This window comes from Pteropus vampyrus, unplaced genomic scaffold, assembly GCF_000151845.1.
Source record: "Pteropus vampyrus isolate Shadow unplaced genomic scaffold, Pvam_2.0 Scaffold570, whole genome shotgun sequence".
Classification (NCBI taxonomy): Eukaryota; Metazoa; Chordata; class Mammalia; order Chiroptera; family Pteropodidae; genus Pteropus; species Pteropus vampyrus.
The window spans coordinates 219,444-243,121 of record NW_011889351.1 but is presented as its reverse complement, the minus strand read 5'-3'; the positions used below and the strand labels follow the sequence as shown (position 1 = coordinate 243,121).

Sequence of the window (23,678 nt, the reverse complement as noted above, 5' to 3'; positions counted from 1 at the left end):
CAAGAGAGAGCCAGCCTGGAGGAGGAAGAGGGGGGAGGGGCGGACTGCTTGTTGTCATTTGTGAATTTCCTTCTTTGCTTAAACTGGGAAAAACCAGAAAACAAAAAGAGAAGTGGAGAAGGCAAACCAACCTCAGGCTGAGGGGGTGGTTAGGAAACACCAGCCATCACAGAGGAGAATTTGTCCTTCTACCCCATGGCTACTGCCCTCCTACAGCCCATTAGTGCTCTCTCCACTAAGGGAACAACCCTCTAAATGGTCTCCCCCTTACCAGGGTACCCTCATAGCCCTAGTATCATTCCTAAAGCACAGCTCAGAGTCTGTTCCTCCACCGCTCATAAACCTTTAGTGGTTCCCTACTGTCCACTGGATTCAGACTAGTCTCCTCACCTGACATTTAAGAACCTCCGTGAACAGCCCCCATCTGCCTTTGCAGCTTATCTCCCATGTTTGCATCCACTTGTCCTTGCTCGCACATGCACAGCTCTTTCTAGCTGTGCTTTTGCTTCTGTTTCCTCCACCTGAATGCCTTTCCCCTTCACAGAGGAAAAAAAGATTCCTGAGACCTTTCAGCTGCCTGCTGTAAAAGCCACCAACTTCCCCATCCCTGGCCTGGTTCTCCAGTCACAATGAGGCTTCTCTCCACACTGAGATTGCGTACTGGCATGTCTGTTTCTTCCAATCACCTGTGAGTCCTAGAGGGCAGGGTTCAGATCAACCTTACTTATGTACTCCTCTCACTCCCAGCCTGATCCAGTGCCTGGTACACAGTAGGAATGTGATGCTATTGGACTGAAGTACAGTGAGTGAAGCTACAGCCTGAGAAATGGTGTTTGGAGTTTTTGTTTTGTTTTGTTTTGTTTTTGTTTTGTTTTGTTTTGTTTTTAAGAAGAAGTGTGAGCATTGAAGAGGATCGAAGAAGGCTGGGAAATTTGTGAAGAGGGAAAACAGTTCACTAAATACAGAATTTTTGTCCCACCCAGTTTGGTACCCAGAGTTAGAAGGAAGGAGAATTGGCCAGTAGAGCCCATCTGGCTGATTCTATTTCAGTCCTAGGAAAGAAGGAGCTGGGCTGTGGCTGGGTGCAGTGGGTTGGGGCACAGAAGGGTGCTGGGGGAAGCAGCAATGTGTTAAGCATATTTACCATCTGTTTCTGCGCGGGGGTGGGGGAGGCACCTCTTAGTGCACCATGCCCCCTCCACCACCACCACCAATTGCAGAATTGAAAGTGCCATTCTGCTAGCTGGAGCACATTCAGTAGACAAACAAGAGCTGCCTTCACTGTGAGGCCCAGAGCCTAGATCTTAGGGGCATTTCATTCATTTATTCATTCATTTGACAAATATGGGTCAGGAGTTAGGAAACATGCCAAGTAGACAAAACACACCCAGTCTGGGTCTTATGGAGCTTACCATCTAGTGGGGAGACAAACACACATACCAAAATCAAAAAAACAAACTAACCAACAAACAAAACCCTGAGAGACAGTAGGTGGGAAGGCCTGATTTAGAAGGGAGCCAAGGCACACTTCTGTGAGAATGTGACCATTGGGGTAAGACGAAATTTTTCTCTAGGGTACTGGACTGGAACAACTCCTTATTTCAACTCCATGGTGGCCTCAGCTCAGCTCACTTTACTTTTTTTTTTTTTTTAGGTGAGGCAACCCTTGGTTGACCTCATAAATTGCAAGGACCTTATCAGCTTACAATCCCTTATTTTTTACTTTATATTTTTTATGCCTACAGCACCTGGTCTTCCTAGGTGGTCTCCCATCCAAGTCTAACCAGGCCCGATCCTGCTTATCTTCCGAGATCAGACGGGATCGGGCTTGTTCAGGGTGGCATGGCCGTAGACTCACTTTACTTTTGAATGGTGGAAACCTTTAGCCACACCTACAGCTGAGGCCTCGCTGACCTCAGCTCCACTACTGGGAAGGAGATGAGGGGTACCAAATGGGGGGGGTCCCCAGATCCTCAATTCCCAAGCCCCTGGGGGAGGTTATGGCAGTAGCACCAGCCTCTCTGGGCTAGTCTCAACTGACTTCATGGTTGTGACATCCTCACATGTTGACAATCACCAATGTGCTGACTGTGTATCAGTTGAGGGCTTGTGGTTACCAAGAGACAAGAATCTCTCCTCATCTCTCAAAATCTCCAAACTGCCTAGAAATGGCCCTGCCTGCAAGTTCTGGGCAAATGCAATTTCAGGCAGAAAGCACGTAGAAAGGAGATAGAAACATTCAGATACCTGCTCTCATCTCCCCAATCCCCTCCCCTCAGAGAAGCTGGGGCATCCTCAGGCAGGGTAATTAGTACTAGACTTCAGCGTCACAGAATTTGAAATCCAGTTATCTGAATTCAAGTCCTTTCTCCCCGGCCGAGTAACTATGGACAAGTTGCTTAACCTCACTGAGCTTTATCTGTAAACTAGAGTTAATAATCCCTGCCCTTGAGTCAAAATACCAGGCTCCACCCCAGATGGAGCTCTCTGATGAGCTCCAAAGCAAGCACCCAGCTGCTTTCTGCTCTTTTCCCTTTGGATGTCCTTCCACAGACACCATAAACCTACCCCATCCGAAGCTAAACATTGTTTTTGCCTCTGTTTTTTTTTTTTTTTTTCCATCTGCTTCTTCTCTGTGACCCACAGTCACCGCAGGAGCCTCTCTCTCCCTCACTGGCCAGCTCTAATTGTTCTCCAAGAGCTCTCTGTTCTGTTAGGTGTCTCTGGTAGTCATTGGCTCCTTTCCCATTCTACTGCTGAAGCCTAATGCAAACCTTCCTCATTTCTCACCTATTGCAGATTTCCAGGCTAGGCTCTCTACTCTATGCTCCAAACTGCAACCAAGGCAATCTTGCCATCACTGCTTACAATCCTTCAATTTCTGCCCACCAGCTTCAGGACAAAGTCCAAACTCCCTAGCATGACTCAAGGTCCACCATGACCTGCTCCTGCTGACCCCTCTCTGACCACCACCATGAGAGCATGATTTGCTGGTGAAGTCCAAGAATATGTCCTGCATGTCACCTGCTTTCTCTGCCTTGAACACTTCCCCCACTGCTTTGCTTGTAGTCTCTGCTCAAGCCTCACCTCCTCCAGAAAGCCTCTTCTGGTCTCCCCAGGTTAAGGGAGTGACACCTCTTCCCGGTCCCCCCAGGACCCAGAGCTTCCCACATCAGAGTTCATTGTGTTCCTGAATAGCCTGTGGTTTCCATTTAGACTCGTGCCTGGTGCATAGTAGGTGCTCAGTAAATGTTTGTTCATGGAGATGAAGGTTTGATTGTACTGAAAGGCAATGTGAAGAACACTATGCTGGGAGACAGAGGTTGGAATCCAGTCCCAGCAGTGCTTGCTATGCCATCAACTCCCCGGGGAGCTGGGGCCAACGACTTGACCTGTGGGCCCACCCAGTTCCTCTTTTCTTGGGTCTGATAACCCCTCATCTAGGGGATCTGGATGTCTCTTGCCCTCTGTACACGCACTTTGTACAGGAGCACTCAGGTCAAGGACCCAGGAGCTCCAGTACTTCAGTCTACCACCACCTCAGAAACAAGAACCAGAAGAGTGGAGAAATGGTTTGTGGGTGCTATGTGAGGCAGGATACAGGTGACAGCAGTTAACCGTCAGAAGCTCACATCCTGCTAGCTGATGATGGCAGGAACTGGCACATCACCTGCCAACTTTCTTCCTTGCTTTTGATCTTTCTCAGGCGGGGACTGGGAAGAGTTCTGGATTTTTTTCTGCCCCTCCCACCAAATAGATCTCCTCCCCTCCCCCAAGCCTGGTTAGTAGGGGCTGGGAGGGGGGTAGTTGTGAGGGCATCAGTGAAGAAAGCCGGAAGCTCAGCCCCTCCTCCCCTGAGGTACTGGGGAGCAGCTGAGGCCACAGAAGCAGAAAAACAAGCACAAGCCTTTAAGACATTGTGCCAGTGAGTCTGGACCTCATCCACTGAACAATACCAACACCCCATTTCCCTGCCTCAGCTTTTCATTTTTCCAGGCTCTGCTTATGGGGAAGACAGGTTAGGCGTGGGGTTTGGGGCTAAGTGGGGCTGACTCTGGCCTCGCAGCTCCTGTCAGGCTTGACTGTAATGCATCAGAACCCCACAGAAAACTCTATCTTTCCTGTTGAGTAAACGACTTGGGGCACAGCTTATTCCTGCACCCACCCTTTTCATCCCCCTGCACGTTGGCAGCTCCCACATGCCTAGGCCGGCAATCATGTGGTAGGAACAAAGAGGCAGGCTCAGGAGGCGGCAGCAAAGGACAGGACGGCGGTTTTATATGTGGCAAAATACCTCTAGGGGAATACAGACAGACAGACAAACAGAAGGGGACACAGGACACTAGACAGGAAGGGGTAAAAGTTGGGCAGTGGTCTCTTCTAACCAGTACGTGGAAGCTGCAACCCACCCCCAGGTGGGGAGGGGGTGGGACAACATTGGCACAGGAGGTGGCAAGACAGGCATGAGGTGCCCATCCGTGAAGAGGGCAGCCAGGCAAGGCCCAGTCCTCGTTGGCACAATCGGCTCTCTCTGGCCCAGCTGGAAAGCTGGGGAGGGGCAGGGCTGCTGGGCTATGGGGATGCTAGGCAGGATACTCTAGGCCAGAGGGGTACAAAGGCCTCTCCTGGAGGGAGTGGAGTGGACAAAGGACAGGATCACAAGAGGCAAATACAGAGCAGCAGCAGCAGCAGCAGCCAAGCCCCCCAGGGAAGATCCGAGGTCCCGAGGCAACCCCTGGGTGGCAATCATTTCTTGGGCATCAACTCACAGGGCCTCTCTCTGGGGGCCTCAGGGTGAGAATGAATAAGCAGTTTTTGGTTTCAAAATGAGGCGGACCAGAGTGTTCCATGGGCTGTACACCCAAGTGACACAGGGACGGGGGGCTCAGACACAGAGGGCCCCTCTTCTGATGGCAGCAGGCAAGGGATGTTGTAGGCAAAGCTCATTCCTGGAGCAGGCAAAGGCTGAGGCATGGAGGTGGTGGGGTGGGTAGCAGCATCTCTGGTTGCCCAGTCCTCAGGGATAGGTCCTGGGCAGGCAGGTGGTACTACATCTAATGCCTGCTAGTTTCTACTCAGACCCCTCCCCAAGGGGCTTCTATCCTGTAGCTTTCTCCTACCAGACAATGCTGCCAGAAAGCTAGGGGAAGGGCTGGGCATGGTGAGGGACCCTGGATCTGGGTTTTGGGAAAGAGAACTCTCATGGGAGTCTGCGGTCTCCCTCTCCAGAAAAAACCCCTTACCCTTCCCAAATACTCCAGGTTAGGAAAAGGGCTGCCCCATTTAGGGCCCTCATTTTGAGTCTCGAGTAGGAAGAGTTAAGGAAGTGCACCTTTTCTCTGGGAGAGAGCCCCCTGAGGTGGGGAAAGGGGACACTGCAGAAAGTTGGGCATCCCGCCATCCATCCACAGCAGGTAGATAAAAACCTACAGCTGGGGCTTAAGGGACTCCTAGGAACTGGGATGCTAACACCAAAGAAACCCCACACACTGAGCAAAGGCATCTGAAAGGAGGGAGACAGCGCCCCCTGCAGGCAAGATACATCCACAACGGTGAGCCCGCTGTCCCTCCCCTCGCCTGGACTCAGAGCCCTTCCTCCCATTGTGTGGCCCCTAACTCTCAGCGGATATAAACACCCCGCCCCCAGCCCTCCAACTCGTTCTTGTTGCGCCCCAGCACTGGACCCCTGCCCTCCGCGCAGTAGCGGGCTTTATTTCGGCCACGGTTCCGGTTGTCCGTCAGCTCCTCTTCATAGTCTTCTTCGTCCTCCCAGGATCCCTGACGGGCTGGTGGGGTGCTGCCCCCAGCAGGGTCTCCAAGCCCTGGCCCCTCCGAGGGGTCAGTTTCCATATCCACACACGAGTCTCCCAGCTCCGTGTAGGCAGAGTTTCGGTTGGCAAAGGTGTCAGCATCAAACGTGTCTTGGCGGGACAGTGCCCGCACGGTGCCCACCCGGCCTGGTGGGTGGCTGCTGGGGTAATGGCCTGGGGGCTGGCCCAGCTCCCCGGGGTACTCGTGCACGCTGGCGTGCTCCCCGGTGGCCCGTTCCAGCGACTGGTCCCCGGAAGCAAGGTAGGGTCCCTGGTTAGCAGACAGATGGCACACACCATGCAGATCAAGCAGGGGTGAGAAAAACACAACAAAGCAAGGCAGGTTAGTGACAGCACTGAGACACCAGCCTGGCTGAGGGAGAAGGGGGCTAGCTCTAGGGGATGGGCAGCCTGGCAAATGGCTCTAGAGCCCAGCCAGACAGACCTCAGGGCATTTACTCCTCCGTTGGGACAGGGGAACCCAACCATCCCAAGGCATGAGGAGGCATGAACTCTCTTGGTAAGTATGGTACAGAACCCATGAACGATTAGTCATCACTTCTTGAACACCCAACGCACATCATTAATGCTGTCTCGGGGTAAATCATCATTAACAGCTAATTAGTATTGCCACTTGTTAGTGGTTGATTGGGTTAGTCATTGCCCCAGTTTTCCAAATATACTAAGGGGATTTCAGCTCAAGCTCACTAACCTAAGCTCCTTCAGCACAAACCAGACCCTAAAATCAGAGGCTTCTAGAACCCTATACTTCCCCGCCTCTAGTCAGATGATGGATTTCCTCTCCTGGCCCCAGCAAAGACTCAAAGCAGCAGGCTAGGGAAGGCTGATGGGTCTCCATCCCCCACAGGAGACAATCAGGTAGCCCAATGTCCTCAGTACCAAATGCCAGGTGAAGGTTACCTGATGGCCACTGCCACCACAGAGGCTGCCGGGTGGGTGCAAAGAGGCCTGGGTCTTAGTCTTGCCCCTGTCACTTTAAGTTGTGTGATCCTAAGCAAATGACTCCCCTCTCTGTGGCCCAGTTTCTGTGTGGTGGTGTGATGGATATTAGAGCAGCAGTTTCCAAACTATTCCCTGGAGATCTGGAGTGGGGTGGGAAGGGCACAGAAGTGCTCCGGGATCCCTGTGGCAGTGAAGTGGAGGCCAAGCCACTAGCTCCCTCTGAGCAGAGCAAGGATGCTTTATCTATATACGGAGCTTCCACATAAGATTCAGTGAACAAATGAGATCTGTAGTTGAAAACAAATTTGAAAAGTAACGATCTAGCATAGGTTTCTTCTGGCTCTAATCTAGAACCAAATACTTAATGGTGAACCTCAGAGATGGGCCATGGCTCCCACAGGAGGAGGGTGAAGCAGAGGGGGCACCCAATGGAGGGCCTTTCCTGGAATCTTTAGCTGGGAAACGAATGGAAGGTCAAGCATCGATTACAGAAGATGCTACATTCTGGGTCCCTTCTGAGGGGCCTCTTGGGGCTAGGGCTCTAGAAGAGGGAGTAGTCTCTCTGGGTTTCATGGCTCCTGCTCTGAGATTCCCTGGGTCTAAAATTCCCTGTTCTGTTGGGTCTAAAATGGGTACGGAGTCCAGCAAATATATCTATCAGTTTTCTTCATGTTTTCTTCCTAGTCACTTGCCTTATAAGGCCTCCAATCAGGCCTCATAGCCAAAAGCTCCTCAGGCAGCAGATGTAGTCCCATAGGACCAGGCCCAGGGAACACTGACAGTCAGCCCCAGTACAATCAAAAACCACAGACAACAGAAGCTGCTGCTCATCACATTTCTTTTTCTTTCTTTTCTTTTTTTTTTTTTTTTAGAAAATAGAGCTCTTTCCTTCTTCCCCATGTTCCCTGCATTCAAGTTCCAGGCCCTGGCTGGAGGGGAGATGGGTGGGGCACCTCCCTGGCCTGCTCTGAGGCCTCCAGCCCGCCCCAGAAGCTGAGATTTCTTCTGAGTGAGGTGAGCACCTGTACCTGGAGGTTGGAGACAGGGGCAGGGCTGGCAGCCAGGGCTGCAGTAGCCATGGTGCGGTTCAGCAGCGGATTGGGTGGAGTGCTGCTGGGTGGGTGTGTGGCCTTCCAATAGGCTTCCAAGTACTCTGCTAGGTGCTCGCAGGCATCCTCCAACTGGTTCTCATCCAGGATGATGTCAAACATTTCCTGTGGAGGTGGGGTTAGGGGCGGGGCTGGGATGAGCCAGGCGTGACCAAGGGGGTGAGGGTGTGGCCTGGGCACAATGGGTGGAGAGTCAAGGAGTTGAAGGACAAAGTTAAAAAGAGACCTCTGGATGTCCAGGAAGAGAAAGAGGGTACTCAGATATATGCACTGGCAGAACTAGAAGAGGTCTTGACACCCACATAAGCGAACCCCCACATTCTAGATTGAAGGCAACCAAGGCTTAGACACCCCACAGAGACATGGTGCTTCTGGGGCTTGAAGCCAAGCTCTGACTGCCTGTCCGGCACTCTTTCCCCGAAGACCAGTCTGCACCTATGGACTTGGCCCAGGTGTTCCTGGTCAAACCTGTCTCCCATGCAAACTTGAGGAAGCCAGAACCCAAACCTCCCACCCCACCTTCCCCTGGGTCTGAGCACTCACGGGGGGACACTGTGCCAGCTTCTCCGAGGCTGCTATTTGGACATTGAGGTGTTTGGACTGAGACTTCCCTCGAGATTTGATGAGCCTCTGAAGTACCTGGTTTGGGGGAAGAAGAGGAGCTAGAGGGAGTCTGCAACACCCCAAGTCAGCAAGGCAGGACCTGGTTGGAGCCAGTGTAGAAAGCCAGTGTCAGGGCCGGAGGATGTTCAATGACTCTCTGCCCTGGCCACCTCTTTAGAAACTACCCCACCAGCTCTGTGAAGTGATTTCCAAAGCTCTGGATATCCTACACAACACTCAGGCTTTCTTCTGGATCTCATACCAGCCTGTCCTGGGAATTTCTCCTAGCAGTGGCTATGTGAAGGGCAGTGATTGTCATTCCCAGCCCCTCTAACCTTCTTGACAGGCTTCATCCTCAGGGCTAACTTCCCCTGCATGTTAACAACAGCCATGCTTTATGGGGTACTTGCTATGGACTGGCACTATTCAGTGCTTTATACATGATCAATTCACTTAGTCTCGATGATATTCCCATTAGGTAAGCACTATTATTATTCTCACTCGATAATAATATTAGTATTAAATAATAATAATAGTGCTTCAGGGGTCTCTGAAGCATTATGATGATGATGATGATGATGATGATAATATAATGATGATGTCATTATTATCAATTACTATTGCCAATAATCCCATCAGCTAACAATTATTATTATCCTCACTCAATAATAATAATGATTACAATAGCTACAACAAAGCCACAACCTTAACTAAGTGGTCAAACCAACATCATGTGCCTCCTGATGCAATGCACTCAGGAGGACACATCACTTTGGTGATATTCCGACCCAAAATGCAAAACCTAAATCCTGTCATGAAGAAAACATCAGACAAACCAACAGTAAGTAACAGTCTACAAAATAAGTGACCTATACATACTCTTCAAAAATGTCAGTGTCATGAAAATCCAAGAAAGGTTGAGGAACTGTTCCAGCTTAAAGAGTACTAAAGAGAAATAACAATTAAATGTAACACAGAATCCTAGATTGAGGAAGAAACTGCCATAAAGGACATTATTGGGACAATTGGTAAAAAATGAAGATGGACTGTGTTTTTGAAAACATTTCTTGAATTTGACAATTATACTGTGGTTAAGTTACTGTCCTTCTTCTTAAGAACTACATGTTGAAGTATTTAGGCCTAAAGGCATACAATACCTACAGCTTACTCTCAAATGGTTATGTATATAATATATACATACAGAAAGCTAGAAAAAGATAAAACAAATGTAGCAGAATGTTCAAAATTCGTGAATTTTAAAAAAATTGAATCGTATACTTTAAATGGCTGAATTGAACAGTATGTGAATTATATCTCAATAAAGCTGTTAATGAATTAGTGAATCTGAGTAAAGGGTATTCAAAGCATGACAGTTCTCTGTACTGTTCTTGCAACTCTTTCATAAATGTGAAATTACTTTAAAATAAAGATCTTTTAAAAAAATAGAGTAGATATAGTGCTGAGGAGGTACTAGCCACTTTGAATGGTTAATCCGTTTATTTAATCTTCACTACCACCATTTGAAGATCCCCATTTTGCAGATGAGGAAACTGAGGCATAGAGATATTAGGTGACTTGCCAAAGGATCACAGTGTTGGTAGTGGCAGCACTGGGACATAAACCCAGGCAGTCTCGACTCTCAAAGAGTCCCTACCCTTAACCTCAATCTGTTCTTCCATGGGGGAAATGGATGTATCTATGACTTTCTAGTTCACAAAGTATTTTTGTATCCAGTATCTCATTTGTTCCTTTCAATGACCTCAAGAAGTACTTAGATCCTATCATCCCCTTTCTGCTCATTAAAAACTTAGGACTCAGAAAGGTCATGGTTAAGTAACTGGTGCTCGGTTCACAGGGTGCTATCATGGAAGATAACACCTCTAGTTGCCATCATGAAGCAGAATTCTGGGCTCTTTACACCATTACCTCGAATCCTCTCAACAACAGCACAGAGAGGAATTTATAATCCCCATTCTATAGCTGAAGAAACTGAGGATAAGAGGCCTCAGTTTCAATCACTACAAAAAAAAAAAACACACACACACACACACAACAAAATCTAATTAATTAATAAGCCAAAAACCAGAGCTAGGACTGGAACCCCATGCTGTCTTCTAACTTCAAATCTGTCGCCTGAACTCACCCTCCATGTTCCTCAAACTCCCACTAATACCTTAGGAGGAAAGCTAAAGGGGCTACGATATGACAAAGAAGTCAATCAACCCTCCTACAAATTTCATCTCTTTCAAAGTCCAAATGAGAACAGTGAAGCAAAAAGAGCTGAAATCAAAAGACAGGAAAGCCCTCCCAACTGTCAAGTAGCTGGGTGACACTGGCGTAACAAGCTCATAATTCTTTGTTTTCAGGACCAAAGATGGGAGGTCAAGCAGAGTGGAGACAGGGGATTGGCCAGCATGACTCTAATAATAATACTTATATTATTAATTATATAATATTGATAGCTAATACGTGATGAGGTACATTACACCAGACCCTTTACTAAATGCTAAGTATTTACATTAGGTTAAATCTTCACAATATCTGTACGATGGGCGTTTTACAGAGAAGAAAAGTCAGGCCGGAGAGACTGTCACATGATTAGTAAGCAGTAGCTGGGATTTAAACAGGCAGGTTGACTCCTGAGCGCTCCTGTCCCCATTAGGGTCAGGTTCCTGCACCCACCTTGGGAGAGGTGATCTTGATGTAAACAATGATGGGGGCCAGTGAGGTCTTGGAAAGCTGGGCAGGGTGGTTGATGGTGTCAGCGTCCAAAGCAACCAACTGAAGGGTCCGTGCCAGCTCGAAGATTCGCTCGATCTCACTCTGAACCTCAGCTAGGGGACATGGAGTCATAGGGAAGGGGGAATGTAAGGGAGTCCCTCCAGGACCCAGTGGGTAGAGAGAATACTTCTGGAGATGCCCTCCCCACCCTCTCTCCCCTCCCACATCTGGCCCCAGAGAGGGGGTTTGAGGGGTGAGCTCACCCAGGCTGGAGCGTGTGTTGGAGCGCTCGATGATGATGTGTTTGCTGGGGTTGTTGAGGACTGAACGCTTAGCCAGGGAAATGTCTGCTGTAACACGAGTGATGGAGATCCTGGGGACGGGGCAAAGGGATTCAGGGGTCAGGGTGGGTGAGGATGTCCTGCCCACTCCCCAGGCTCCAAGACTGCCTCCTATCCCTCAGTCCAAGTGTCCCAAGATCCTGCCCATCCCAGCAGCAGAGGACCACAGTGGGAGTGGGAAGCTAGCTCCCAGGGTCTTACCTGCCATCGAACCGATGCTTCAAGAAGTCAAATAAAGCTTTCTGCATCATGTCTGTAACCTGAGGGTGGTGGTTGGCGTGGAGGAGGAAAAGTCAGACATTTAAAGCCACTCAGAAAGAGTGGGCTGATGGGTATTTGCACCCTCACGTTCCATTTTTTTCTTAAATTCCTGAGATAAATGGGCCCCTGGCCAGGAAGGGGAGGTGCTTCTGAGTCTGAGGGACCTCCAATGGGCTCTCTGATTCCAAAGGTCCTTCTTTCTAGGTGGTATCTCTGGGAGGACTCTTATAGGGGGTAGGGTTGGGAGGGACTAGACCCTTCTGAGTAGGTCTCCCTGTGGGTTGGACCCTTTGGGGAATTTCTCTGAAGGTCTGTAGCCTTCCAAGGAAGACACCCTGGGAACCTGGGTCCTTCTAGGGGACCACTCTGGCATCTGAACCCCTTTTTGGAGCCTCCCTGGAGACCTGGGTCCCTCTGGGTCCTCTCCCTTCTAGGGGCACCTACCTCATAGCCCTTGAGCGATGGTCCCACCAGGATGATGGGCCTCATGGAAGGCACCACGTCATAGGGGGGCACATGCTCTGTCTGGAGGGGAAGCAGGGAGGGGAAACCCCAAAGTGGAGATGGCATTAGCCCCTCTCTCCCAGCCTCCAGGCTCCCCCATGCATCCTTTCCTCCCCCTGGTCCCAGAGCCCAGATGTGGGGATCAGGGTGGGGGTGGGGAGGGATGGCCAGGGAGAACCAGGAAAGGTGGGGGAAATGGGGGGGCAGATATGGGAATGGGTGTTAGAAGTTCCCCTTAGCTCGTCCCAGAGGGTGGAGAGGGGGGACACAGAAAGCTGTGATACTCACCGACTTTTGCTTCTGTTTGGCTGGGTCCAGAGATTGCCAAGAGGGGGGAGGGGGAGGAGAGAGGGGAAGGCACCCAGGCAGGGGCAGAAGGCAAGGAAAGAGCCAGGACAAGAGAGGGAGGGAAAGCGGGCAGACGAGGAGAGATAACAGGGCATGCGTGTTAGTGACAGACAGAGCCAGAGAGGGGGTGGGACCCCATGCCAAGGGGGAGTCAGAGATGGCCCCGGATCAGGGCTGGGAGCAGGACTGATAGTCTAGTGAACTTGGGAATATTCGGACATACTAAGACCCCCTTTCTTTGTCTTGAAAAAGAGCTGAGAAGGGTGACAGCCCCTAATTTGGTGCCTATCTCCTGCCCCCAGTACAGGCCAACCAGTCCATTTTAAGGGTTCCCTTAACTATCCTGCTCTGCAGCCAGTAGATCCCCACATGCCCACCCTAGTCCCATGGAATCCGAAAAGGGCAAAGAAAGGTCACCATTTCACTCTCCCCTTCACATGCAGGGGTAGAGGACAAATGTGGAATATTCTACCAGGTAGCAAGGGGAAAGGTCAGGTTTCATTATCACCAGACCCCGCTTCCAGTGTGTGTGTGTGACGGGGGAGGCAGCCTTCCAAGGGAAGGGGTGCTTCGACTGCAAGCACCATTCCTTCCTGCAGAGTGGGCCAGGGTGGGGTTATGTGTAGAAATGGATGTGCCTGTCCTCTGTGCCATCCTACCCCTCCCTCCTCCTCAGCAGGAAGCCTTAATCTCCACGGAATCAGGCTGGTACCACATCTGAACCCATTCCAGCCCTCTCCCCTACCAAAAAGCTGGGCCCTGACCCCCTCCCCTCTTTTAAGAACCCAGTAAGAATTACCTTCTTAAAGAAGGGGATGCGTTTGCCATGGGGTGGCGGGGTGGTGACACTGCTAACACTAGTCTTGGCAGAGCCGCAGTGCTCCCCAAGCTCTGCCTCCTCATCCTCTAACTCTAGGGGGTCTAGTTCAAATGCTAAGTTAGTCATTTCATTACCTGGACCGGAGAGTCAGAAGAGAGGGAGGAGAGAGGCGAGGTGGGGAGGAGTGAGATGGACGTGGAGACACAAATACAAAACGCAGGGATGGGATGGGGAAAAAAGAAAGAAGAGGTGAATGGAACAGGGCTGGGAGAAATGAATGGGGGGTACGGGTAGGGGAGTCAGGCAGAGAGATGGAGCTACTGAAGAAATGGGAGAGGAGAGACATGAGAGGATGGGCGCTCACGGGCCCAGTTGTGGGGTGTCCTACTCTTCATGGAGAGAGGACCACAGGATGTGTTGGGAAGACTCAAGATTGGGGTGCTCCCTACTTCAGGGAAAGGAGAGGAAAGGCAGTGGGGAGACTACCCCACCCAGGAGCTCCCCCCCACTCTCTGGGGAGGTGGCAGCTCTTACCACTGGCAGGGGGCGTGGGGCGGCGGGTGCCAGTCACCACGTCTCCCAGACTGGAACTGGAGTTATCACCTGATTTGCTGTGTGGGAAGAGAGGCAAATGGAGCTGTGAGCAAAGGGGTGGGTGTGAAGGTGGGGGAATCTTGTTCTCTCACATGCTGCCCTGCCCCAAGATTCTCCAGCCCCAACTGGTGATGCCACAGGCAAATCTGTGCCCTCTAGGTAATAGGTCAACCCCTGAGGCCTAGTCCTGGCTAGGATGGCCTTTCCCAGGGTTGGCAGTGCCCCGCCCCCAGCCAGACACCTGGAGCTGAGGCGGTTCTGGCGCAGCTTCTGTTCCTGCAGCAGACGCAGGCTGTCCAGTTTGACAGGGCTAGGGATGAAGCCAACCTCACAGCCCTCCTTCACCAGTCGCCCGATCCACCAGTCATTATTGTATTTCTGCAAACAACAACGGCAGGTGGGTGGGAGAGACCAAGAGGGAAATTGGAGGTGCAAGCCAGCAGCCACTTTCCAGGGGAAACCACTCCCAGACTTGCCTATCCTGCCCAGGGGATGGCACCCTCAAAGAGCCCAGTCCCTGGCTCCAGCCTCTGAGTACAGCCCCCAATTCTCAGGACAACTCCAGGACCAGCATTCTCTTGGGCCACGGAGCCCCACGCCCAGCACATCCCTGTTCCAAGTCCTTCCTCTCTACACGTGTCCACCCTGCCCTGGAATGGCAGGGAGAGAAGTAAATGCTGATACCTACATGAGCCTGGAAAACTGTCACTCCACTTAAGAGGCCTCATCAGCATGTATAGCTTCCTGGAGAAGTCAAATTCACCAAATCATACTAATTTTTTAATGTCGTTTTACAAATAAATGTATATATATACTTAACAAAAAAAAAAAGAGGCCTCATCATAACCCTGCCCAACTACCTTGTGACCTAGACATTACCACCCCATTTTTACCAATGAAAAATTAGAGGCTCGGAGAGGTGGAGAGATTTGTCTAAGGTCGCACAGCAGACTCAGCCCAGATTGGCTCAAAAGTCTTTTTCCCACTACAGCTTGGCTGCCCCTCTGCTGGCACCCATTACCCAGCCCTCCCTCCAGATGCCAAGCACTCTCTCCACCTCTTTGATGTGCAGGAAGTCCTTGGGCTCGAAGGTGATGGCCACTCCCTGCACAGGCACCTCATCCCCTGGAGACGGGTTGTAGCCGACATTTGTCCGCACAGCAAATGCCACCGGCTTGGTCTAGAGGAGGCACACAGGGAGGATGACAATCAGAGGATTAAATGATAGTGTAATGCACAACTTCCTGATTGGGGTGGTGATTACGTGGAAGTTTGTTTTGTAAATTATTCATTAAAAGTTACATCGAATGGTTTATGCAGTTTTTTGCTATGTATGCTAAATTACACAATAAAAAATAAAAAATTCAGCCCTCTCGGGGTGGAGAGTACACTGGGGAATGATTAGTATTAGTGGTGGGGTACCCAGAATGACACCCAGAGGAATAATAATAACAACAACAACATTAATAATAATAATGATGATGATGATGATGATGATAGAAGCCACTGTTTAGTGTGCCAAATACTGTGTACATGTTTCACATGCATTATCTCATTTACTTATCAGAAAAACTCCATGAAATATTCTTCTCTTCATTTTAATGAATGAAGAGATTAAATTCAGAAAGGTTAAGTGACTTGCCTAGGATCACACAGCTAGTAAGAGTCAGCCTAGGAAGCTTGACTCCAGTAAGAAACGTAAATTTTTAGCATTTCTCAAGCTCCTATTATGTGTGAAAACAGTATTAGACACTGATTATACTGTATAAGGAGGCAGGTGCTATAGCCCACATTTTACAGGTGAAAGACAGGCATATTGAGGCCCAGGGGTACACCAGCTAGGAACTGGCTGGGCCAGGACTTGACCCTGGGTCTGTCCAGGCTGTCTCTAAGGCCTGGGGGTGGGGAAAATAGGCCAGCACAGCCCCCTCTTTTTTCTCACCTTGGCTTTCTCGAGCTGGGCTAATGCCTGGCGCTCTGCCTCCTTCCTTAAGGCTTCCCGGTCCTCTTCCAGAGACACATCAGAGTCCGATGGACGGCTAGTGTAGGACTCCGCTGAGCCCTGAAAACAGACAGGGCCAGCTCAGGGCCAATGCTGCTTCCTCAGCTCCTGGGCCTCAGAAGGCATGTAGGTGCCACCCATCATGGATGCCTCAAGCCCAGCCAGGCCAGCATGATGCCACAGGGCTAGGAGAAGGTGATATTAAATGAGAAGAAGTATAGACGGAGGTTTGTAGGCCCCCAGGAAGAGTGTGGCCCTATGAAGGGTGATAGCAGCAAGCCAGGGGTTAAGGCAGGTCCAAGGACAGCTGCTTGGGGCCCAGGGAGGGGTGGGAACCTGATAGGGGCAAAGCTCAGGAGAGAAGTGCCAGGGACAAGTCTCCACTTCCTGCTCCTCCTTCCCTCTCCTGCCCCCGACACCGGCTGAGATAGACTCAGCAGAAGCCCAGTGGGTCCCTCCAGGGACCGTAGCCACCAGCATAGCCCTGAGCTTTCTGCACTGTTGGCAGTGGGCAGCCCGCTCGGTATGATGGGATCATCAAAAATTATGCTATCTTCTGCTCAAGGGTAAGGAAAGAGAGAATCCTACCTCCTCTGCCAGAATCAGGGGAGTACCAACCTTCGGACTCTCATAAGGCACAAAAGAGAGTCCAAGATTCCTGGGGTGGTACAGGCAGAAGAGGCAAGTTAAGAGCAGAACATGGGGCAGGCCCTTCCCCAGTTCTAGGGCTACCGGTGCCAGGGTTAAGGCCAGCTCAGAAGTCTGAGTGTACCAGGAAGCTAGCCTTGACCACACTGACCATCTCAGAGCACAATTCCTTCAGGGATGCAGGCACATGTGCAAGACACACATAGCCTGTCTAGACCCAAAGTGTGAATGAACATGCTTACTCATGGGTGTGCTTGGATGTGCAACTTCAAGTGTGTTTAGGAGGGTGCATTCCATGGTATGTGCTGGATATGCATAATTGACTACAGACAGGTACACATGGGAGCACACAAGGGGCACCCTGGGTGTCAGTGTCCCTGAGGGTGTGCAACACTTGAGGGCACGAGCCAGTAGATGTAGATTTGTGTCACTGTGCAGCAGTGCTGTTGCTATGAGGGGAGGGTGGTGACGTATGAAAGAACAGGACTGCAGAGATGGGGGGGTTCTTTTCTGAGGGCATGAAATGGTCATTTAGCCAGAAATGCCCATTAACTTGGTATGGAGGGGACCTGAGATAGAAAACAATGTCCCACCTTCCCTGGAGGGCCCTGGTCATTAACTAGGGCAGTTGCCCATCCTTTTTCCAGCCAAATCATGAAAATAGGAGACTCTTAAGAGAAAAGACTGGAGGTGGGGGTGAGGTCAATTGAAGCTGGAGGAGAGACAAAGAGACATAAAGGAAGGAGAGTGAAAACCAGCTAACCTATCACTTTTTTACCCCTCCTGATAGGAGCACCCAGCATCAGGGAAACAGACGTGTAGAGAGCCAACGAAACAGTCCCAGAGATAGTGTGGCAGAGATGCACTTACTAACCCAACATACACATGCACACATACGCACACGCACACGCATACACACGCATGCATGCACACAGACATATCAGGAATGGTGAGAGGCAGGGAAACAGTGAGAAGGCAAGGAGACAAGCTGGAATGAAGGTCCCCCCCACCAGCTTTCCTGAGGGGTTGTTCCCACCCACCCCTCCCCATCCCCAGCTCACCACCACGAGGGTCCGGCTGAGCGCCTCCATCCCAGCGCCCTCAGTGCCTGGTCCTGCTGGCCTAGGAGGTGGCCCAAACTGCCTGTTCCCCGAGGGGGCTCAGGTTACAAGCAGAGTTGCTACATGTGCAAACTGCTGGGTATATTTAGCTCAGAGATGTGGCAAGGACTGCACCCCCCTCACTCCCCACCGCCTACTGGGGGTAGTCAGAGCTAGGGAGTTGAGATGAGGAAGGATTGGAGGCTGGGGTCTGACACTTGCACTGCCAAACACTAAGGGAACCAAGGCCCTTTTCTGTCAAGAGGGGTTACCCTAAGTACAGCATCATTCTTCCTAACGCCGGCCCTGGCTCAGTCCTGCAACAGGAGGGATGAGGGATAGATTGAAGAGAGGACTTCCTGTTTGTACACTTAGGAGACACTGGGATAAAAGGTTCCTTTCCTGACCCTCTTAAGTCAGGCCTGTGGTTTGTCAAGTGCTTTGGATATAGAGGAATCAAAAAGAAGGGCCTCACTCCAATCTGTGGTGGATCTGCCTGGCACCACTCTCTCTCTCCTGGCCCAAGGGGGGCTTAACCTCCATGGGGCTCCTCCTCGCTACTGTCTCTGCCCTCATGTGCCCTGCCCATTTTTCTCTTCAACATACTTCTTTTCCTTGTCTGATCCCAAGCCCTTCATGCCTTTTTTGGGTACCAGGCTTTGTTGAGATGCTCTGTAGTCATAGCAACCACATGCCTCTCTCACTGCCTCTCCCTGAGCCTGAGATGGCCTGGGGTTGAGAATTAGAATAGAGATGAGAATGGCATCTTCCTGACTGAGCACAGAAGACCCCAGAAAGCTATTCAGTAACACCCCCCACCCCCGCCTTCAGTCAGGGCTTCTGGGCTAAAGTTCTCTTTAAAGTCAACTCCCTCCTGTCTCTACCCTGCCTCCCTCAACTCGCTTGCTCTGTGCATACTAAAGAACAGTCATATCTGGATGTGAGGAGGACATTTCCCTGACCCATGCCTAACTAGGGCTCCAGGGACTCAAATGTCCTGGCTCCTCATTTCTTAGGACCTGCCTTTACCCCATGCTGTCACAGATTCTGGGGGAGGACATGGAAGCAGACAGCCGGCAGGGGGAGTGGGTGACAGCCTGAAGCAAGCTAGAAGGAGGCAGGCCAGGCTGTCCCTGAATGAGATGACGCAGGCAGGCAGCAGGGGCTGGTGCCTGGTGCTGGGGGAGGGGCTGGGCAAGGGCTGAGGGAGTGGGTGCAGCTGGCATGATATGTAGGACAGGTCATGGGGTGTCAAGGTGATGTGTGGTTTCGGGCAAATGACAAATGACATGGAGGAAGGTGTCTGGAGAAAGCCTCAGACCCAGCTTCCCAGTGCTGGGGTCCATCAACCAGCCACCTCCCTCCTCTCAGCCTCCCCATTACCTGGCGGACAAAGCTGTTGGATGTTGTATCTGAGGATGTGCTCCCATCCGACCTTTTGAACCGCCCTTTCCTCTTGCTGTATTTGCCCTGGAGAAGCCAGGAAGGAACAAGAGTGAAATCAGAAAGGCCCTTTCCCAACCTTCATCCCATCAAGCCCAGAACTATAGCCAAGCCTTGGCAATATCATTCCCTGATCCTGATCTGAACAGACCCCCCATCTTCTTCCTGATATGGTACAGCCTCAAGAGGAGGGAAGGCCCGGACCACAGCCATGGAGTGGGGGACAGTGCAAGAGAGCCCTAGAAAGTACACACAGAAACCCCCAAACCAAGCCAGAGAAGCTGGTAAGGGGTGAGGGGAAGGCGCTTAGTAGCTGGAGGCTCATTAGACAGCAAAGCTAATTAAGATGCTGGGCAGGCTGCAGAGGCCTGGGGGAAGGGAGAGGCTGCCTGCAGTGCTGGGTGGGGGGGCAGACGGAGAGAGCTGGGGAAAGTTCCCCCTTCCCCCACAGCTGGAGCAGAGGGGGCGCTGAATGTGCCCGTGGCCCCCAGGGAGAAGAGGAATCACCAACTGCCAAGGGGGCCCAGCTTGGCTTTTCTCATGCCCAACTCTTGCTTTCCTTTTTCTCAGAGTGGGGAGGGTAGTGGCAGCTCTCAGCACTTGGAGACCCAAAACTAGATTTCCAGGGAGGGGGTGTGGAAAGGTATTTGGAAAGTAAACATCTAACCCCAATCCCGGCGCACTGCCATGGGGCAGATTTAGCTACTGGAGAGGGGGGTGAGAAAAAGCAGGACTTTTTCTCGGCCCCCTCCTCACAGTCACTGTGATCATACTCCTCCCCAAGGGGGCAAGAGAGATCAAGAACCTACCCTCTAACCCGCAGCTGCCACTGCCTACATCCTGTTCCCATGGTACCTTCCAGGCTGCATCAATCTAAATGCCCCTTGGCTGTGCCCCAAGACATGGCCTAGAACACAGCCCCCAGAGATCCCTGGGGTAGGCTGGCTCAGTCTCACTGGCTAGGCTCCTGATTTGGCTGGAATGGACACTTCCTGACCACTCAAGCAGCCACACATTCAGGTATTTCCAGGACGTCTATAAAGGGGGCTGCTTCTTTGCCCTCCCCAACTCACATACACACATTGGCCCAGGACAGTCCAGAGAAGCGGGTGATGAGTGAGGCTTCAGGCTCTCCAAGCCCCTGCCCTAGCCTGCATCCTAGAGTTTCTTTACCAAAGAAGGTAGATAAGCAACCACCAGACTAGGGGCTCTGGTTCCTTGAACCTGAGTGCAAGAAGGATGGGTAGATGGGAGAGAAGGGCACCCGGGAACCCCAGAATCCTCCTTCTCATTCCCCTCTTCAAACTAGACATATACCCAAACTCTAGGATTAAGGATCCCCATGAACTTGAGGATTCCCCACTGAGTTCCAGACTCTCACACCACCACCACCACAACCACCACCCCAGGCTGAGAAAAGGGAGTGGCAACCAGAGGGACAAGGAACAGCTGAAAGAAAGGCCCCAGTCAGCTGCCTCCCAGGCTCCAAGGGGCCTGGGGTGGAGAAGGAAGGTATTTTTAGGTCTGACCTGACCTCCCCCAAGCCATGCACACACATTCCCTTGAACCACATTATCATGGTGGTTACAGTTGCTCCAGGCTGGCCACGGCAAGAAAATAGTTAATGTTATCCCAGCCCTGGGGTGTTGCCAGATGAGAGAACATATCCCACAGAAATCCCCTGGCAGGACCACCCTAGATCCTGCTGATCAATCTAAGGGCACCCACGACACCCAAGAAAAACCCTTTCTGGGGGTAATCCATGGGCACAGGAAAAGTGTGAGGAGGGGTGAGGCGGCAGACCTCCTCTCCCAGGTAACACAGCTTCTTCCCCTCCAGAACCGTGAGTTGGCATCCATCCAACTTTCCAAACTTTGGAGGCGTTTTTCCGAGGCTGGGGGTAAGGGGTGGGGAGAGATAACATGGGTGTTGGGGCAGAGGAGTTGGTCCAATATAGGGGTGTAGCCGAGGTGGCTGGAATGGAGGCCTGGCCCCTTCCCCACTCCAGGACCAGAATCTGCGGCTCTGAAGGCCTGCTGGCGCCGCCCTCTGACTATCGCTTCGGCCATCTCCCAGTGCCACCCCCGCCCCACCCACCCCCGCCCTGCGCCCCTGAGCGTGCTCTGCGTCGCCCCCTTAGCCTGAGCTCGCTCTCTAGCCTCCCTCAACCCCGGGATACCCCCACTCTCAACCCAAAGGAGCCGGTATCTAAGCATCAGGAACCCTGAACGCGGGGGAAACGAGGAGCCGAGGGTGACAAGCGGCCCGAGCTCCCCCTCCCCACTCCGCAAAACCGCAGCCTAACTCCAGGCCAAGCGCCCATCAATCATGAACCTGCAGGGACGGGGGTGCACAGACGCCCTCTTCCCTCCGTACCGGGCGCATAACCCCTTCCTCCCCAGCGCCCACAAAGCCAACCCCACAAGGTCCGCAGGAGGAGCCCCCTTCCCTTGGCCCGGCCACCACACCTCACCTGTGGGCTGGGGTCGAAGACCTCCATAGGAATCTCTTGGGAAGGTGGGTAAGGGCCCCGGGACATGCTGGTCTTCTGGACCATGGAGAGGAGCCTCCCCTCCGGCCGCTGGCCCGGCCCAGCCGGGCGCCCTTAGCGCCTAAGAGGCCGTCGGAACTGAGAGCAGAGCGGCGCAGCCAACACCGGATCCAGCCACCTGGCCCGGCCTGCGGTTGCCCTCTTCCTGCCTTCCCTCCCTTCTCCAGCTCTCTCTTCTGCTGCCGCCGCCTCCTCCTCCGCCCCTGAAGGCTCAGCATCTCCCCCCGCCTGCTTCGCTCCCCTCCAACCCCTCCTTCCTCCCTCCCTCCGCCCGCCCCGGCCCCGCCCCCCGCAGCCCCTCCGCTGGCTCCGCACAGACAATGGGAGGGTGGCCGAAGGAAGTCACGCCCCTCCTGGCTCTGGAGCCCGGCACGCGCTAGCCTCCGACTGTCCTGCGGTGAGGGCGGCCCACTCTGCCAGGGCGGGGGTGGGAAGTAGAAACTCTCCTTGGGACTGGGGGCGGTTGACCAGGGTATGCCAAGCGCTAATGGAGGTGTATCTCAGACTAGCATGACTGGCACCGCGCCCCCTTTCCGTCCCAAAGCGTTCTTCCTAACGGGTCTCCGTTCCATTCCAGCTTGGCCCATCAGAACTTCCCGGACCTGGTGATCTTGGGACCCAGTTTTAACTCCTTTCTCCCCTGTGTGATCCCAGGCCTTCTTGAACCAAACAGAAAGGCCCCTTCCCCTTTAACTTCGTGTCGAAGGGCAGGAGGCTGAGGCTGGGATGGGAAGTGTGTCCAAAGGAATTCCCAGCCAGAGACTGCAACAAGAAATCCCAGGGACTCAAGAATCCTTTTGCCTTAGTCACTAGTATCCCTCAGGCCTTTCCAAAAGGCCAGGAGTGAAGCTGGGTGAGGTCCTTGTACCTTGGAAGAGAGAAAAAAGAGGAGGAAGAAATGCGGAGCTGAGATAGGCGAGACTGACTAAAATCAAATCTAATGACCTTTGACCTAGAATTGCTCCTTCATCCTTGATTTGGGGACAGATATCCAAGACCTGGACTCCACCTAAAGTGATCTGTGGAGAGAAAAGAAGTAGGGGATTATGCCAATTTGGGGTGGATGAGAGAGAAGGGCTCTCTCTGGTCAGGTGACCCTGGACAAATCACTAAATCTTTTGTATAAAATAGGGTGTAGCGTGTCTTTGTCACTGGGATTATTGGGAGGATGAGGGAGAATGAAATTAAATAATGGACTGCTGGGGCTTTTGGTGATGTTGTAAGGTGCTGTGCAAGGGTCAGTCATGACAGGAGGTCCTGTTACCTCCCTCCTCTAGCCCTTCCCTTGCTTCACAAAGAGGAGAGGTAAGGAGTAGAATGAATATTTGCCCAGGTTCATTGATCCTAATATAAGGCCAGCCTGTTGTGTTCTGCTAGAAGGGAGACTAGAATAGACTTAGTCTTCTTCCTCGCCTTAGGTTCTTCAAAAAATGGATAGCCAGCCTGTTTCTCTGATCACATCACTGTGAGAGAAAGTGTGGATGAAGCCCAATAGTGGTGCTCCATGACCAGATCCAACCTTGAACAGTGGTCCCATCTGCCTCTTGGGCACAAGAGAGCCTGGATGAGAGAGAGAGCATGAATTTTGCAGTCAGAAAACTCTGGGTTTTCAGTTTCTGCTACCTCACTTAGCTGCAAATTGAGGATGACACTAATTGTGTTGTGAGGAAGTGGCATAAATTGTGTTCTTCTTTTTCTCTTTTTGATCTTTTGAGCTCTCTTTAGCAGCCAAGAAAATTCAGACAGAGATGGGGTGATCAGCTGGAGCCAACCAAGCAAGGAGTTCGAGGCAGAACTCAGAATATTCTCCTTGGGTTTTTGCATTGGGTACTCCAGACCGGGAAGAAAGAACAAGGGGTT

General features: G+C 51.8%; 1 protein-coding gene and 1 pseudogene across 3 annotated transcripts; both read right to left on the bottom strand.

The window, feature by feature from the left end:
- Positions 1-1,736: 1,736 nt before the first annotated feature.
- On the bottom strand, positions 1,737-1,854 carry LOC111733464 (annotated as a pseudogene).
- A 765-nt stretch (positions 1,855-2,619) lies between these two features.
- On the bottom strand, positions 2,620-22,054 carry CACNB1 (calcium voltage-gated channel auxiliary subunit beta 1). 3 transcript variants are annotated; one of them, XM_023525527.1, is made up of 14 exons: positions 21,741-22,054; positions 19,208-19,294; positions 16,017-16,136; positions 15,132-15,254; positions 14,316-14,452; positions 14,015-14,091; positions 13,460-13,614; positions 12,253-12,333; positions 11,749-11,807; positions 11,470-11,579; positions 11,168-11,319; positions 8,426-8,521; positions 7,802-7,987; positions 2,620-6,081 (listed from the first exon to the last, which is right to left on the bottom strand). In XM_023525527.1, exons 1-14 carry the CDS (start codon positions 21,822-21,824, stop codon positions 5,620-5,622), a joined length of 1,929 nt encoding a protein of 642 aa, XP_023381295.1. In that variant the 5' UTR covers positions 21,825-22,054; the 3' UTR covers positions 2,620-5,619. The 3 variants fall into 3 exon arrangements, with proteins under 3 accessions (XP_023381295.1, XP_023381296.1, XP_023381297.1); XM_023525528.1 differs by lacking the exon at positions 13,460-13,614 and adding an exon at positions 12,601-12,620 and having other exon boundaries at positions 21,741-22,053; XM_023525529.1 differs by lacking the exon at positions 2,620-6,081 and having other exon boundaries at positions 7,609-7,987; positions 21,741-22,051.
- Between the last annotated feature and the right edge of the window lie 1,624 nt (positions 22,055-23,678).